This window comes from Lipomyces chichibuensis (assembly GCF_038497645.1).
Source record: "Lipomyces chichibuensis strain CBS 12929 unplaced genomic scaffold V1513scaffold_21, whole genome shotgun sequence".
NCBI lineage: Eukaryota > Fungi > Ascomycota > Lipomycetes > Lipomycetales > Lipomycetaceae > Lipomyces > Lipomyces chichibuensis.
This window is the reverse complement of record NW_027117473.1, coordinates 225,180-241,743: the sequence shown is the minus strand read 5'-3', so window position 1 is coordinate 241,743 and position 16,564 is coordinate 225,180. Positions and strand designations below refer to the sequence as shown.

The window sequence follows — 16,564 nt, the reverse complement described above, 5'->3', positions numbered from 1 at the left end:
AATGAATCCGCTGCTGCACCCTGACGCATCGATGACGTTCTCCCAGTTACGCGCAATACTTAAATACCCCTCTGTTTCTCTGATCTCCTTCTCTCGTTTTCTCTCTATATATACCATCTCATTTTTCACTCCTAGTATTAGGCAATTAGTCAACATGCAGGCCTTCGAGAACTTGTTCGACTTTGGTCACTCCCAGAGCCAGCAGATCTACGGCAACGACTTCACTCCAGAGGTACGAGTCTCCCCTCCTACCCCCGCTCAAGTCGGCTTGATCACTGACAATTTTATAAGGAGCACAAGGCTAAATTCTCCCATGAAGCCATCGCTGGTGCAGCATCGTTCGAGGCCGTAAATAATCCGTTGAATTTGGGAATCAATTACATTCTAAAAGAACGAATAGTTCAAGTTATTTGAAGACAGACAGCGCCGCGAGGGTAAACCCGTCAGCCATGCTTTCGCTAAGGAAGTCCTCATGGGACTTGCTGGTATGTCACCTGTGCTTTGTTTAATATCACAGCTGATCAATAATACAGGCGCCGAGGTTGACAAGCTCATAGAAACTAAGGGCCTCGATTTCTATGATAGGTGAGTTTTATTTATCATGCATATGTACACTGCTTGATCCCATATTATACAATTCTAACGCCCATCCAGAGAGAGGGCCAAGCGCCACGCCCGCGAACAAGTGAACGAGATGTATGACTCGCACTACGGCCAGAACGATTGCTATGATCCCACCGCTCTACCTCCACCATCGCAGCTGCAGGGATACGAGGGATATGGTGGTAACCGCGATTTCTACGGATACGATCAAGGCGGCTATGATCAGGGCCGATATGGCGGCGGCGAATACGGCGGTCCTCGAGATGGGCCTGGAGGATACAATGGTGGGTATGACGGTCCTCAGGGTGGTTATGATTATGATCGGGGCAGATGGTAATTGTACTGGCTCTGCGGCGAGTATGTTAGTCGTGTCCCTCTAGTGAAAACCCAAATTAAACATACGTACGTAACAATTCAAGCACCCTCATTGTTTACATTTAGAACTAAAACCCACGCCGAGCCCTTGGGGTCTGAGTTCTCGCTCGGAAAATTCCTGGTGTCGAAATCCCCGCCATGCCTTTAATTTGTGCAGTCCTCGCCCGGGACAGAGCCTCCTTCTCACGATCCTGTGCCTTCCTGTCCTCCTCAAACTGCGCTTCAATTTCCATTTTTCTCGAAAACTCTCTCTCCGTTTTCCGCTTGAGACGAGACGAATATCCTTTCTCTTTGACGCTGTAGAATACGGCGCCGAGCTCGGCAAGCCAGTGCGGATCAACCGTTGTAACGGTCGACATAAACTCTTTAGAAGTGAGAATCAGTTCGTGGTACACCAAGTAATCAGGCAAATATCCCAGTCCATATAATGCTGATGTAGGATGTAGCTGTATCGTCACACCTGTACGTAAATTTATATATTCCCCTAAGCCCTTGACCTTTGCAGCTTGGTGAAAGTATCCAGAACATACGCATTTGCGGACAATATCCCAATCCATTCCGCACGAAATAATCGACATTTTTTGGAACGTAAGGATGTCGAGAAGCTGCTGTCTGATTTCACGCGCGCGGCGGAGTGTTTTTGGATGGAGAAAATGCCGCATGCACCAGCTGTCTGAATAGCCATTCGATTTCCACTGGTGATAAACGTGTAGCAACGTCAAGTGATCTGAGTCCGGCACGAAAAATTTCTCACGCGCAGCATCGCTTTCTTCCTGCCGTTCCTTTGGGCGATAGAAAACATTAGGCACAGAAAGCATAGACACGATTGTGAGCATCTCTTCGCTGCACTCATACTGCTCTGACATGATCAAAAGCTTTGACAAAGAAGGCTCCATAGGAAATGACGCCATCTTCGAACCAAGAGCAGTCAGTTGGCCGGTATTGTCCAACGCTCCAAGAGCCCACAGATCATATAAACTGCTTGTCATAGTATCTGCTGGAGGTGGATCCATGAAATCAAAATCCATTAGATCTTTCACGCCAAGTGACTTCAACAACAATATTGTATTTGACAAGTTCGTTCGTTGAATTTCAGGAATATTTTGAATGTAAAACTCGTTTCGAAACGCCGATTCGGTATATAGTCTATACGCAATCCCAGGGCCAGTACGGCCTGCACGACCTGAGCGCTGGGTCGCATTCGCTTGCGAAATTGGCGTAATTTGAAGCGTATCCATACCCATTCGTGGATTGTATACCTTCAATTTTGAGTATCCGGTATCTACAACGAACTTGATGCCGTCCACAGTGAGTGATGTTTCCGCAATATTTGTAGCCACTATAACTTTGCGAGTTCCCTTTTCCGCTTTATCGAAGATTCTCGCCTGCAGGTCCGCTGGCATCTGCGAATATATCGGTAAGATGTCCAATTTTGGTGGATCATCAAGCTGCCCAAGTCGTTGTGCCGTAACTTCGCACGCTGTTTCGATATCTTCCTGACCCGTCATAAATACTAAAATATCACCTGGACCTTGCTGAAGATGGATGGTCAGAATCTGTTTAACAGCTGCATCAACGTAATCCTCACACGGTGACTTGGAGAATAGAACGTCGACAGGAAATGTTCTTCCAGGAATAGTGAACTGAGGCGCGTTACCATAAAATCTGGAAAATCTATCGGCATTCATAGTTGCAGAAGTAACAATCAACTTCAGATCTCGACGACGAGCAAGTATTTTCTTGAACAATCCCATTAAGACGTCTGTATTGAGTGCCCGCTCATGTGCTTCGTCCATGATAATGCATGAATACTTATCCAGGTCGGACTCCTGCAACGACTCGCGAAGTAAGATTCCATCAGTCATGTATTTTATCATCGTCTCGCCACTCGTACAATCCTCGAAACGGATAGAATAGCCAACGAGACTGCCAAGTTCAACACTCATTTCTTCACTGACACGCTTTGCAACACTCATGGCAGCCACTCGACGCGGCTGCGTACATCCAATTATGCCGCGTTTGCAATATCCGTCCTCGTACAAGTATTGCGTGAGCTGTGTGGTCTTGCCAGATCCGGTTTCACCAATGACAATGACGACTTGATTATCTCGGATAACCTTCAGAAGCTCTCCTCTAACAGCAAATGCCGGTAATGACTCTTTTTGTTCGCGAATTGATTTCTCCTGACTGAACTTTGACGCACCGCCGCTATTCTTTTTCATATGTTCCGAAAACTTGCTCTCACCCTTTGAGACCCCTCCATCTCCTGTTGTTGCGCTATCAGCGTCATCGTCTTGTCGATCCTTAACACCAAGAACATTGCCTAGAGCAGTTCCGGCAATACTCAAGGCGTCGCGACTCTGCTTCTGTCGTTCCCGTTGTTGCCGGCGTTCGCGAACAAGTTGACTGCCCTTGCGACTAAATACCGCCATGTCGCTCTGCGGATCTCTGACAGCTGAAATGGGGTCTCTCTGGCGAGTAAACACATTCCGCCCATCTAAGAATGGTGGTGTCAAATCGTGGACCAACAAATGAACCCGATTCTCCTCGTCTTCGTTTTCAAAATCCATGCTGAGCTCTTGCGCCTGGCCGACGCCAGATGTCATAAGGCGATTATTCTCCCATAAATCAGCATCTTTCTGCTTCGCTTTGGCGCGCATGCTGATGCGGTTTGTCATCCTCGCTTGCAACTTGGCTTCGGCTTCTTCGAAATTGTACGACGTCGTGCCAAAAGGATTGTGCGCCTCATCTCCAGCAGTATGGCCCAGCTCGTCCGTCGCATACCAGTCTCTCTCTAAAGCTGATAGGCTCTCTTCGTCGTAATCGGAAGGTAGTAAGCCTCGACTGGTCATTTGCCGCGGCGTTGCGCCTCTGGCACTACCGCCGGGGGTGGCATCAGCTCTACTCGGACGACTGCTCCTAATATGAATTCTATAATCGTCGTCCTCCTGGCCATCATCATCATCATCGCGCGTACTGACGTGCCGTTTGAGAAAGCTGCTTCGACTGGTAAACGCGCTACTAGACTGTTGATGGCGTCTCGCCTTGCTGTCTTGCAGCCTCTGTCGCGCCTCGGTTGAAAGGCCGCCACCATGACTAGGAGTATCTAGTCGTCGCTCTCGTTTGCTTGACAGTGACGATGACGATGGAAGCACCGGTTTTTTCCACACCACATTGTCATCATTGTTGTCTTTTCTATTTGGAATTATCAGACCACCTCGAGTCTGTGGCGGTGATAATCGGTCCTTAGGCGTATCTTGATCGTCCACCGTACCGGCAAGCCGATTTGAACTGGTAAATTTAATACGCTTGAAATCCGCCATCGTGATTATATCGATACAGCAGGAAATTCTCGATTCGATTGGAGTTGAGGCGTTTTGGTGGATAATGGCGTAAAGCGCGTTAAAGCGCAGTTGAATTTTGATTTTGTCTCGCTGGTGACGACCAGCACCCCTGATGGATCACAATCAACATCACGTCAACGATTTGCCGCTTAAATCAGCAACCTCGAAGTCCACTACTTTTTGCCACAGATCAACTGTGTATGTGAAGGGATGTCTTTAGTAGATGAGCTTCTGGCTGATTTTTCACCATCACCGTCCCCAGCACAATCAAGATCCGCCTCTCCAGAACCACCACTCTCGTATTTGGAAGAGCAACGCGATGGTCACAACGCATGTAATAGCGTACTAGTTGAGTTAGATAGTACTGCTAGATTATTGTCACAATTAAACCCTCTGTTAGATGTATGTTCAATTTTTCATTTGGTGTTCTATTCTGATCTAATATGATTAGCAAATCGACGAGTATTCAGAAAATCCAGATTGTGCAAGTGGCAACGTCGAAGACAACCCCGAGTATAAATTATTGGTCGAAGTCAACGATCTGGCCGCAGATATAACCAATGAGATTGCTGCTCTTCACAAATATGTAGCGGAGAAGTACCGGCCTCGATTCCAGGAACTGGAGTCACTAGTCTTGAATCCGATTGAATACGCCAAAACGGTGAAAGTAATCGGCAATGATATCTCGACGATCAAGGACAAGCAGAACGAACTTGCCGAATTTTTGCAGGCTGCAATTATTATGGTGCTTACAGTGTCAGCGCTGACGTCGTCGAGTCGTCAGTTAACTGATGAGGAGTTAAAGGATACAAATGAGAGCTCTGATCTTTTATTATTCTTGGATTCAGCAAAACGAAGAATTACGCAGTACGTATCTACAAAATTGTCGGTTTTTGCGCCAAATACGGCTGCGTTAGTTGGTTCTCAAACAGCTGCTCAACTTTTCGGCGCAGCAGGCGGGTTAAATGGTTTACTGAAATTGCCGTCCTGCAATATTCCGTCGTTAGGAGCTAAACGGAATCAGACCAATATTGGCCTAGGTAACACTGGCATCCGACAACAAGGTTTTCTTTACTTTTGTCCAATTATACAGTCAACTCCTATGGATCTCCGGCGACAAGCGCTGCGAATTCTTTCGGGGAAAGTCGCATTATCAACGAGAGTGGACCTCGCGCACACAGCTCTTGATGGAGCGCAAGGTTTAAAGATGAAGCAAGAGGTTGAGGAAAAACTAGAAAAGCTGGGCATTCCGCCATCGAATAAGGGCCCGAAGGCGTTACCGGCTCCGGATGACAAGCCTTCCAAGAAACGTGGTGGTAAGCGGATCAGGAAGTACAAGCAGCAGTTTGCAATGACCGATCTACGTAAGGCGCAAAATCGGATGCGCTTCGGCGAACAAGATGGCGATTACATAGATTAACTATATTGCCGCTGACGTTGTGTCATAGATGAGGTTTGGTGTGAGGTTTGGTGTCAATATAAAATTAGTTACCATCTATTATCATCTCCGTCTCCTTCTGTTTTCAGAGACGGGAGTGTGTGTTCAATTGACGGCTTCGTATCACTGCTGATATGTGCCCCTGTCTCACTGTTATTGTTGTCTTCCTCTGGCTCGCCGTCAGGCGTAAACGTTGCCCATACGAATTCCTCGCAACGCTTGTCTTGCTGATAGCTTGCTGAGCATGACCAAAAATAGCGGCCAAGAGAGTCCTGTTTCTTCGACACGCAACGAAGTATCATGGAGATCCCGCACTTGCAAACTGGTATTTTTGACGTCGAAAAGCAGGGTCTGTACATCCGATATGTGATGTTGATTCTCGAAATTCCAGCAATGGGGTGGCTGTCAACAGTCCGAGTTGGAATGACGGAGTGCTTATATTTCTCTTGACACGGTGCGTGCATTATTAGAAGACTGTTATGTGGGAGGTGTAACGAATATGTTTGGGATGGCGTGCAGATTTCCCGTAATCGAAACTATCAAACGACGCGTGAGTGATTTAGTCGTCGACTTCATGAGCAACAACCGAAGCTTACCTCTCGCGTGACTCCGAGTGAAAGGCTTGCTATGACCGGCATAGGTCCGATGTAGGTAAGCCTGTCGGAGTGATAACCCACGGCCTCACCAGGACCATTGTAACGGTTACAGAAAGCGACATCCGCTACCCATTTACCTTTGTATTGAAAATGCCGATAGCCACGCTTTTCCAGCTCAGCACTGACCGCGTCTTCGACTAGGTTCTGGACATGGATCATGGTGTCGCTGAAAGGTCTGACGTCTTTAATAACTGCGCCGTTGTAGTGGTACGAGTCCCGGAATTCATCAAAATGTTGTGGGTTCACGTAGAACGAAGTTGTGTGTGGTGAGGTAACCTTTGGATGAACCAAGGTTAACAAGTTGCAGACAATCAATAGAGGAGCCTGAGAACACATACCTCCCGGTTAAAGAGGCGAAATTGATTCGGTCGCCAGTGGATAGAGTCGTCTAATAGTTGCCTGAGGAGGGAGTCCGCCAGCACTGGAGACAAAAAGAACGGATGGAAAGTACAGGGCGTTAACGAAGCAATAGACGCGGGAGTATAGAGGTGGACGACCTTATTGTTGATGACGTTTGTACTTGATAGTGATACGTTTCCGAGACGGCGTGACTTGAGTATTGGCCAGTATTGGTCGTCGAGGTCGTCTGAGACTGCGTCTCCTTCTGTACGAGACCTCTTTCGGCCCGAGCCAAGGTACTGAGTGACGGACGACTGGAGAATGTTCTGACGAGCTGACAGTCTGTAGCGGACGGTGTCGTCTGCAGCATATGTCGGCTGCAGAGTATTTGCGGCCTTGGCCACGGAACCGTTGGCGGCGATGAGCAGCTCAATGAGCATGTCAGATGGAATTTCCGGGTATAGTGATGCGAATAGAGCTAGCTTTGTGTCGGTGTCATCGTCGTCTTCGTCCGCGGCTCTAGATATGGACTGCGGCACAGGCTCTGATTCTCGCTTCGGTAAATAGCGGTGCATTGGTTCGCGACTTTTAAGACCAGGTTTAATTCGAGATCTCGATCGGCCGAAACGCGTTGGATCAAACAATGCGGTCACGTAGTCACGTGCATCTGTGACCGAAATTGCGAACTGATCACAAAGCGGGGTGGGGGGGCTTGGGTTTTATTAGTTGTGAGCAGTGAGTCCGACCGAACAAGGCGGTCGCCGCACGCAGCCGCTGTAGGGAGATAGAGAAAATACTTGCCGGGCTGTGTGCTGCACGGCTCGCCTGCTGCTTCTTCTACTTCTACTTCTGCTTCTGCTGCTGCAGCTGCATTTCTATTCATTCACATCTTCACAACCACTCTTCACTTTTGCTCTACTAACTCGTGGTCAAGTCCATGCTCTGACGAGCGCCTGCCGCTTTACGCCAGCTCTTTCCGTCCCTCACACCGCCAGACTGTCGTCCTCATACGAGTCCTCGCAGATCTCTGCTCCGTCTCCATCTCAGTCTCTGTCCTCGGACTCACCATCACCATCTTCGTCCCAGCCGTCGTTCGTCGTCATCGGTCATACTGAGAGCCAGTCGGCTCTTCAGGTTCCGAAGTTCCGCGCTATCGCGTCGTCGGTCCGCAACGTCACACTCTCCTCTAGAACGCCGCTTGATTCTGACCTGCCTTCGCCGGTTACTGCCAGAGCGACTGACCGGTCCCGCAGTCCGTCTCCATTCCGGTCAAGCTCAGCCGTTTCGCGGTCTAGCCAGCATCAGCAGTCCCAGTCTCGTCGCGCTGTTTCGCTCTTCGACGACGCCGCATCCTCCTCATCTGCTGACTTATCGCTCTCTGAATCAGTATCCTCACTTCGTCCGATTCGGACTAACATCTTCGCATCTCCTTCCTACAAAACTGAATCTGTAGAGGCCGGCTCCTACTACTACGAGGAGTCGCACGATTACAGGGGCAAGGGCACCTCGGTTCTGAAAACAATGGCAAAATCTGCCCTCGGAAGCATACTTATCAGGTTACAGAAGTTCACGCTGGGTAACCCATCGTCCATTTTCTCATTTAGGCCAACACGGCTATATACGCGAACAGCGCAATATGCAGTAGTAACATTCCTCGGTCTGCTATTACTCGTCACCGCTATCAACCGTCGCAGCACTCCTAAGATTTCCGCACCGTCATACGCTGCCTTAAACGATGCCGTTTTCCAAGCTCACTCCCAAAAGGCATTCATTCCCCTTGTTCCAAAATCCGACGCCAATGTTCCACTAGAGGTCCTCCGCGCGCGGCGGAAACCGAAGGCTGCGCTGATTTCTCTTGTCCGGAACTCAGAATTGGAAGGAATTGAGCAGTCCATGAGACATCTCGAATCTCGCTTCAATTACAAGTACAACTATCCTTGGATCTTTTTCAACGACGTTCCGTTTGATGACACATTCAAAGCCCGCACGCAGAATCTCACCAACGCCGAATGCATATATGCCACCGTTCCTGAATCGCATTGGTCGCTGCCGAAGTGGATCGACGAGTCTAGGTTTATTTCTTCCTTGGAGTATCTTGGTGCAATCGGTGTTGGCAAAGGTTGGATGATCTCATATCGTCATATGTGTCGTTGGAATTCGGGCTTTTTCTACAAGCACCCCATTCTCGATGACTACGATTGGTATTGGCGAGTAGAACCTGATGTTCATTTCTTTTGTGATATTGACTATGATCCATTTGCGTTCATGGAGGAGAACAACTTGAAATATGGTATGTGTGCTTATTTTTTTGCTTGAAAGGTTGGCGTCGTTTATTTACTTACAGTTTAGGTTTCAACATCAATATTTTAGATGATGCGAGATCTTTCCCTTCAATGTGGCGCCAAACTCAGGAGTTCATGTCAGAATATCCCGAGTTAATCCATCCTGAAGCAGACTTTTCTTGGATCATCGACCATAAGAATGATGGAGAATATAATAACTGTCAATTCTTTAGTAACTTCGAGATTGGCAGTCTTGATTTTTTCCGCAGCAAGACATACAATACCTACTTTGACTATATCGATCGCAAAGGTGGATTCTACTATGAGCGATTTGGTGATGCACCGCTGCATACTCTGGCCGTTGTTTTGTTTCTCAGCAAGCGGGAGACACACTTTTTCCGAGACATCGGTTATCAGCATGATATTAACAAGCAGTGCCCAGCAAATTTGCTTGATAAGTGCTCCTGCGAGCCCACCGACTTAGATGAGAACTTCTATAAGCTTGTGCCTATGGAGTCGCCTCAAAAGAAGCCTGATGACTCATGTATTAGGTTATGGTTAGGTGGAGAATGGCTAGAAAGAGATGATACTGGAAAATATGTAAAATCCGGATTTGAATTTTGAAGTCGCTTGTATAAAATTTAGGCTCTTACTTATTTGCATGTATCATGTATATTAGTGATTTTGTTTATGGCACATGCATTGACGGCGGATTTACTGATGTGAAATAATTGAAATTTGGTTCACTTATTTTGCATATGATTGTAATTGGGAGTAGTTCCGCTTTTTCCAAGTACTGCCAATATCATGTCTAGTCCTAAGCTCACTAGTCCATATCCATTGATATTGTGATTATATTTGGACATATGCTCCGATATAGCAATCTGGTCGTTCCCTTGCTGTCGCTGTCCTGTCCTATGCAACTAGCTTCACTCTTATTTGCATTCTAAATTTCCCTTGCCAATAACGTAATTCACGGGCGAACCGGTCAAACGGGCGAACCGGTCAAAATCCAAAACCAAATCGTCGAAATTGCAGGATCCATACTAAAATCAACCGCAACAGAATTAAATTAGTTAATCTAGCAATTCAAATAGATAGCTATTTACTGCTACATCTTCTGATTGTATGCACAACCGTATTACATCCACTGCAGCGAGGAGGCGCACGTTGTCGAGGTGGAGCCTGCTGATCTGCAGCTCCATCAGAAATCTGCTGGTCAAGCTGCTGAATACTTTTCCCTTGCAACTCCAAACAACATTGAGCATTAATTTTCTCCCAATTACAGCTTTTGTCTTCGTCTTTTTTATTTTTTGGCGCTCATTCTCAGCCTGTAGCTGCTTGATTTTGTGCTCAAGAAGCACTGAATGGTCTATCACCCGATTGAACCCAATCTGATTAATTTGAGCAGTAATCGGGCTGCTTGGAAGGCTATTTGGATGCTGATTCTTATAATAAATATGCTTACGTAGGCTCCGGATCTGCCGATCAAGTTGACTTCCGGTACGTGGTGCCTTGGCTTCGCGGGCACTTGACATCGATCCCGATCAGCTGGAGTTGGTGTACGTATCTGAAAGTGACGCCGTTGGATTCTCCATTTTGGCACTTTGATATGAAATCCTACGATTTAATCGCGATCGCAACTCCGGCCTGCATTTCACAAATTGGGTGGCCAGCTGATCCCAGCCTGTGCGATGGAACTGCCGGTTCGATTTTGCAATAGAATATTTGCCGTCTCACGAAGGGATGAGTGTCTGAGAGAAAAACCGCGTCTGTCAGATTCCAAAATAGCCATCTAACCAAAGTTTCTTCCGCAGTTATACTGTGTGCGTTGCTCTGTGCGAGGGGTGGTTCCCCTGGTACGCTCGTGAACGGTAGAGAAAGGGACCCCATATACTGTAGCAGCGCGTCGAATTGATTTAACCTCTTTCGATTTATATGCTTGCATAGCCAGTTGAGTTTGGGATTCATTAGCATAAGGCATTCTGTACGATGTTGACAAAATATGACGCGTTGAAAGATATGGCTCCAGAAGAATTTGTTTGGTGGTGGATTTTGAACAGTTCGCCCGTGAATTACGTTATTCTGTCGTTCATGCTCTTCCTGAGCAATTATCCAGCTAAGGACTTGCGAATGCGAAAATTCTGTGTAACGCTGGCGACGTAAGTAATAAAGAGAAAACAGAGGTTCATTAGTCCCAGGAATGTCACAGCGGCTGACTACCGTTGATTAATTGCAGCTTTTGTTGTCGATCTATATAGTGATCTGATTCGGAAAAGCATTCATTTATCGTCCATCTTAATACATTGTTTCGTCTACATAAGTTAATTTATGTAACTTACTATATGTTCTCGGTAACTGAACCCAGCAATGGATCCACCACGGACTGCGCATGCTGTATTGCTCTTTGTTTTGCGTGCATTAAGAACTGTCATTAAGTATTTTTAAGTATTTATAAATAATGATCAGTTATTTGTTACGATGACATCTATCTGGCTTCGATGTGAGTGCCGCAACGCTCCCTAATGGATCATTTGGCACAAGCGGAGGGATCTTGTCGTCCACTGTCTGTGTCCATCCAACCGCATTCATGAAAGCTTATGAGGCACACAATAATGCACTCTCCTTGCCCACGCCTGGCTGTTAAAATTCCGGTTGCTCCAAGTAATTTAGCCCTGGGTACTCAAATATCCGGGATTATTGTGCATTGACACACCGTACATTATTAATTAAGAAACCCTGATTTTTTGGGACAAGGGTTCTAACACTTTACACAAGCTACCTTTACGCAAACCCCTGAGCTGCGCTAATGACAGGTTGTCGCCAGCAAACTCAGCAAACGGCAATTAGCTAACTTACATTGCGGACAAGCGATACGTTACTGCTAAGTAGTGAATATTGGCAATCGGCAAGCCAATGTGCGATGAGACACTCGCAGCGGAAAAGGCGAAGAAGAGGAAAAGGGAGTCTGCAAAAGAATCGCGGAGGTGAAGGTTAGGGTAACAGGAGCTGGGATTCAAGCACAGTTAACTAGTTTGTACATAAGTCGAAAACCTCCCTTATCCTATAACAAATACTACTACAATATCACAATCAAGTCATCGAGAGTCAAGGATTATGCATATGAAAGAACAAAGAAGTATGCACATGGAACCGTGTTGAAATACGAAGCATGTATAGACCTAGTAAGAGAGGAATTTTGTAAAATCACAATTCTTGTTCGTGACTTAGTTAACATCAGCAAAATATTAGATTATCAAAAACTGAACTGGGACCAGCCAGTTAGGAGAAGTCGAGTTCCAGAGCTGTAGGGCTCTAAGGCCATCTGACATAGTGAGATTGATCAATGTTCCTCGCGCGTAGGAAAGGCATTAATTAATTAAACGATTGCGTCAGTGCTAAACACCTCGCACGTACTGTCGCTGTTGGGTTTGATATTCAATAGCGCAATTCGAACAACTGCCTATCATTGATAGGACGTATAAAGCTAATAAGTTCCGATTGCCACTGCGAATATAGTGCCAGCGGACAAACAACCTTGGGAAAGAGAGTAGCCTTATGCTTTCTCACCAATGAGCGAATTAGCCAGCTCTGTAGATGCAACATTGAACACAATATACTGAAGTAGAAGTAGTTTACTAAAATAGCTCCGCAATGTTGTAGCATTGCATTCTTTGGCCGGTGTAAATATCATATAAACCAAGCTTTATGGCAGATTTAAAAAGGTGGATGTCTTTCTTGGAAAGACGGTCAACGATCAAATGGGTAGAATATTTGTAAACAATGTTCATTAACATTAACATCCTCATGGTGTCTTCCTTAATCGAGTGTCTTCGTACACCCACTAGATTTCATCCGAAGTCGAGCATCCTCTTTACTGAGGCTTCAGATGCTGGAACTGCAAGGTAGTCTTTAGCAGCCATAGCCATTTGAGGATATTAGTAGAAAGCAATGGAATGCTTAGAAGTTACGGGAATGTGGAGCGGCTCAGGCGGAGCATTTAGAGTGCCCATTCACGAAGACCGGTCTACTTCCTAACATTGAAATTTCCCCATAAGACGGCCGTCGGGAAAGTCTCTGGCCCGATTTCAGGAGAGTACATACAGTGGGACAATTCACAGACTCCTCTATACTCAGTTGAAATTTCCAGTGACCATCACTGATCTTCTCAGCAGGCAAGAAATATATAGTTCCTGGAAAGGTTTGGGCGTGCATAATCTTCAAGTACTTGTAAATTGAATAGTAGTCAAGATATGTCTCAATGTTTCTCCGATGTTTTACGTGTTGCAGACTTTGAATGTTACGTAACCGGTAAAAAATAACCACCAAAATGTGTTCTCTGATTTCTGTTTGAATAAGAGCGGCCACAAAACACCTCACTATCCACTTGTGGTTGAACCCACCTTCCGATAGACTTACTGGCGGGCCGGACTCATATATTTGAAGTCAGGTCAATCACCAAGCCCAATTTACAGATAGATTACCGGCCGGCTTTAGGCTGGCAAAATTCCGTGTTGTATTTCGTATCTGTGACTCGCGGCCTGTAGATGTTTTCTTGCTGATATATTTGAGCGGGTCAGAGGCCGTTATCTGCTGTCGTGAACCGTTAGTCTCCAGTTTTCACTTCAAGAGACCTTTTCGAATTTCTTTGCGTCTACATCTTCCGGCGCTAGCGTCTTTCTGCTCCTTCTATGCCCGACATTTTGATTCAACGATTTCCAAAAATTCCTCTGCTTATTCATCATTTTGTCAGCATTTCTGCCGGTTCGAGCTGAACTGATAATACGCTTGGACTGCGACACAAATTGTGCGCGATTACGCGTCCGGTCAAGGGAAGGCGTCTCATACAATAGATGGGAGATATACAAAGCTAGTAAATTACTTTTTCGAGGCTCAAGTGGCCATTCTAAGACTATCCGATTATCTCCTGAGCCCGCTTTATAATCTGTAGTGTCTGTCATTTTTCTGAAAGCTGACCAATTTAGACTCCTGTCGAATGGCGACGTCGTCACGACATGCTCTGCCGCTCTCTAAGCAGTACTCATAATAGTTAACAAGATTGTGGCAAGGATGCCGACGAAGAACAGTCTACAGATCCATTACTTGTTCCCCTTTTTTGGACATGTCTAGCCAGATAGCTCCAGGAATCTACCCTGTCTTGTCAAGCCATCCCGGCAGTACGATTGGAAGTTGCTCGCCTTGGATTCCCCTGAACTGGAGCTTTCAACGACATTGTAATACCCTGAGGGACAATTAATGGATGAGTGAAAGTATTTCGCATTATAAGGAAGGTTAACGAATCCATGAGCGGGCTGCGCACTTTCACAGAAATTGGCACAGTCCAATTTTAAACACTTGATTCTCCCACAAACAGAATGGAATTAACTTCAAAGGAAGCCAGATTGAATATCCATCCAGGCAATTTGAATATTACCATATCTTAGTAAAAGACGTGCCGCAGCGATCTACTCTGTTAGCGAACACCATGATGACACGATATCCCGGCCCAATTCGCGAAAGCTCACAAACTTAGAGGAAGCTACCATTGTCCGATATATAATCGACCTACATTCGCGATCATTCCCCCTAGACTGTCTAGTAGTGTTGAAGATATGGCTAATCGACTGCTACGCGACCGCGACGCGTCACCCGTTGGAAAGAACTGGGCTTCTTAAACTTTGTCAAGCAACAACCCGAGCTCCGAACGCATCTAAGTCGAAGAATCTGGTCATCGGGGAGGATGATGTATACAACTTCGACGAGACCGGGTTCATGATGGGCATAATCTCGACCGGCATGGTAGTTACGAGCTCCGAACGATGTGAAAGACCAAGGATGGGTCAGCAAGCTAACAGGGAATGGGCTACAGTAATCCAGGGGATTAATTCTCGAGGCTCAGCTATCCCGTTGCGGGCAAAAAATCACCTATCGCCTTGGTATGAAAACAGCACAATACCTCACGACTGGGTGATCGCTCTTACTGCGAATGGTTGGACAACGAACGAAAGGGGCCTAGAATGGATTCAGCATTTTGATAAGCATACAAAGTCACAAACTTCCGGAGTATATCGTCTGTTGATCCTCAAAGCCACCATTCCGCCGACTTCGAGCTCTATTGCAAAGAACAGAACATTATTACCCTTTGCATGCCTGCTCACTCGTCTCATAAGCTCCAACCACTAGACGTTGGTTGCTTTGGCCCGCTAATGCAAGCGTATGGTCGGAAAGTCGAAGACTTGATGCGAGCGCATATTACGCACATTACTAAGGAAGATTACTTTTCAGCATTTCACGCCGCATTCCAGGTTGCAATGACCGAAAAAAATATGCGGGCTTTATAGGAGCAGGACTTATTCCGTTCGATCCGGAAAGTGTCATTTCGAAGCTGGATGTTAAGATCCCCCAACACCCGTTGGGTCCCCTCTACTCGAGCCTCAACCTTGGGTATCGAAGACACCACAAAACCCGACAGAAGCAATTTCGCAATCCGAATTTGTCAAGAATCGAATTGCCAGGCATTAGGATAGCTCTCGCCAACCTCGATTTACGGCGCTGTCGACCAGTTTGCGAAAGGTGCGCGAGCTGTTATGCACGAGGTTACTCTTCTACGCGCTGAGCTGTCCGAACTCCGGGAGGCCAATTCGATATTAAGTAAACGTCGTAAAGCCAAAAAGTCACGGTTGCAGCAAGGAGGATCACTTAATCTACAAGAGGGGCAAGATCTGCTATTCCAGAGGGAAGTCGAACAGCAGGTACAGCAAGAATTACGTCGAAACAGTGGTCGTCGGTCCCGGAGAGAAGTGCGTGCACGGCGATGTGTTGTCTGCGGAAACACAGGCCATAATGCGCGCACTTGTCAATAAGTATTGGAGACATCTAATGATGAGGTTTCAGAGTAGATTCAATTGATTTTCTGTGTTATCGTGGACTTGTTGAACTTCGAACGTGTTTGTAGGTGGCCAAGTGCGCAGCTCGCTTATGGATTGCGTTATATGTATAATATAAATCAAAGAACGAGAAGTGTCTCGTGTCAAAAAGACATGTGTCATCTTTGAGCGAATGGTGGCTGTTTGCTGTTTACAGCTTGCGGGAGAGAGTAATTCCGGAAATGGGAAGGGAACTCAGATAATTACCGTTGATGGATCAAGATGACTGACTACACGATGCGAAGGACAGTTAGTCCTCACCCTTTCGCGAATGCAACCGCGTGGCCAGTTGAAGTTGTCACTCCACAACGCATGAATGCATTAATGGCCCACATGTCTTGGGAAATATCACTAAGCTATATCTATGTATTCTTCTGCGGAGTAAAGTTGGATCAAGCAAACGTGAATTGTCATGTGTTTGTAGGAGGAGGTGAAAACTGCTGCGTCAAAAAAGTTGGCATGATATATCATAATAATTATAACCGGCCCTCCCCACGCAGCATGAAAGTAAGTTATCTTCCACACAGCTTCGGTTGTCAAAATTATAAGTCCATGAAGCCTTTTCTCATAGATGACATCTCCAAATTCATGTACTTATTTT

The 16,564-nt window shown here is 46.3% G+C and overlaps 5 protein-coding genes across 5 annotated transcripts; 3 read left to right on the top strand and 2 right to left on the bottom strand.

Annotated features, from left to right (window-relative positions):
* The first annotated feature begins 91 nt into the window (after positions 1-91).
* Positions 92-1,026, top strand: V1513DRAFT_446991 (uncharacterized protein). Its single transcript, XM_066898344.1, has 5 exons — positions 92-232; positions 292-348; positions 401-485; positions 534-585; positions 655-1,026. The coding sequence occupies exons 1-5, from the start codon at positions 155-157 to the stop codon at positions 938-940; spliced, it is 558 nt and encodes a 185-aa protein (XP_066752969.1). The 5' UTR covers positions 92-154; the 3' UTR covers positions 941-1,026.
* Positions 585-4,676, bottom strand: V1513DRAFT_446990 (adenosinetriphosphatase). Its single transcript, XM_066898343.1, has 2 exons — positions 1,010-4,676; positions 585-951 (listed from the first exon to the last, which is right to left on the bottom strand). Exon 1 carries the CDS (start codon positions 4,299-4,301, stop codon positions 1,047-1,049), a length of 3,255 nt encoding a protein of 1,084 aa, XP_066752968.1. The 5' UTR covers positions 4,302-4,676; the 3' UTR covers positions 585-951; positions 1,010-1,046.
* On the top strand, positions 4,277-5,908 carry V1513DRAFT_416377 (uncharacterized protein). The gene is made up of 2 exons (XM_066895841.1): positions 4,277-4,724; positions 4,774-5,908. The coding sequence occupies exons 1-2, from the start codon at positions 4,533-4,535 to the stop codon at positions 5,740-5,742; spliced, it is 1,161 nt and encodes a 386-aa protein (XP_066752967.1). The 5' UTR covers positions 4,277-4,532; the 3' UTR covers positions 5,743-5,908.
* Positions 5,548-7,470, bottom strand: V1513DRAFT_446987 (uncharacterized protein). Its single transcript, XM_066898342.1, has 3 exons — positions 6,755-7,470; positions 6,357-6,692; positions 5,548-6,296 (listed from the first exon to the last, which is right to left on the bottom strand). Exons 1-3 carry the CDS (start codon positions 7,328-7,330, stop codon positions 5,811-5,813), a joined length of 1,398 nt encoding a protein of 465 aa, XP_066752966.1. The 5' UTR covers positions 7,331-7,470; the 3' UTR covers positions 5,548-5,810.
* V1513DRAFT_465040 (glycolipid 2-alpha-mannosyltransferase-domain-containing protein) lies at positions 7,399-9,855 on the top strand (the record flags this gene model as incomplete). The annotated part of the gene is made up of 3 exons (XM_066900022.1): positions 7,399-7,408; positions 7,690-9,045; positions 9,105-9,855. The coding sequence occupies 3 exons, from the start codon at positions 7,399-7,401 to the stop codon at positions 9,659-9,661; spliced, it is 1,923 nt and encodes a 640-aa protein (XP_066752965.1). The 3' UTR covers positions 9,662-9,855.
* Between the last annotated feature and the right edge of the window lie 6,709 nt (positions 9,856-16,564).

What these genes read in the sequence shown, in the direction of transcription:
- V1513DRAFT_446990 (XM_066898343.1), bottom strand. Translation starts at nt 4,301, where the DNA reads ATGGCGGATTTCAAGCGTATTAAATTTACCAGTTCAAATCGGCTTGCC.
- V1513DRAFT_446991 (XM_066898344.1), top strand. Translation starts at nt 155, where the DNA reads ATGCAGGCCTTCGAGAACTTGTTCGACTTTGGTCACTCCCAGAGCCAG. An exon ending in GCAACGACTTCACTCCAGAG is followed by an intron (nt 233 to 291) that starts GTACGAGTCTCC and finishes CAATTTTATAAG; the next exon opens with GAGCACAAGGCTAAATTCTC. An exon ending in AGTCCTCATGGGACTTGCTG is followed by an intron (nt 486 to 533) that starts GTATGTCACCTG and finishes TCAATAATACAG; the next exon opens with GCGCCGAGGTTGACAAGCTC.
- V1513DRAFT_416377 (XM_066895841.1), top strand. Translation starts at nt 4,533, where the DNA reads ATGTCTTTAGTAGATGAGCTTCTGGCTGATTTTTCACCATCACCGTCC. An exon ending in AATTAAACCCTCTGTTAGAT is followed by an intron (nt 4,725 to 4,773) that starts GTATGTTCAATT and finishes TAATATGATTAG; the next exon opens with CAAATCGACGAGTATTCAGA.
- V1513DRAFT_446987 (XM_066898342.1), bottom strand. Translation starts at nt 7,330, where the DNA reads ATGCACCGCTATTTACCGAAGCGAGAATCAGAGCCTGTGCCGCAGTCC. An exon ending in TTCGCCTCTTTAACCGGGAG is followed by an intron (nt 6,693 to 6,754) that starts GTATGTGTTCTC and finishes GTTCATCCAAAG; the next exon opens with GTTACCTCACCACACACAAC. An exon ending in CACTCGGAGTCACGCGAGAG is followed by an intron (nt 6,297 to 6,356) that starts GTAAGCTTCGGT and finishes GTCGTTTGATAG; the next exon opens with TTTCGATTACGGGAAATCTG.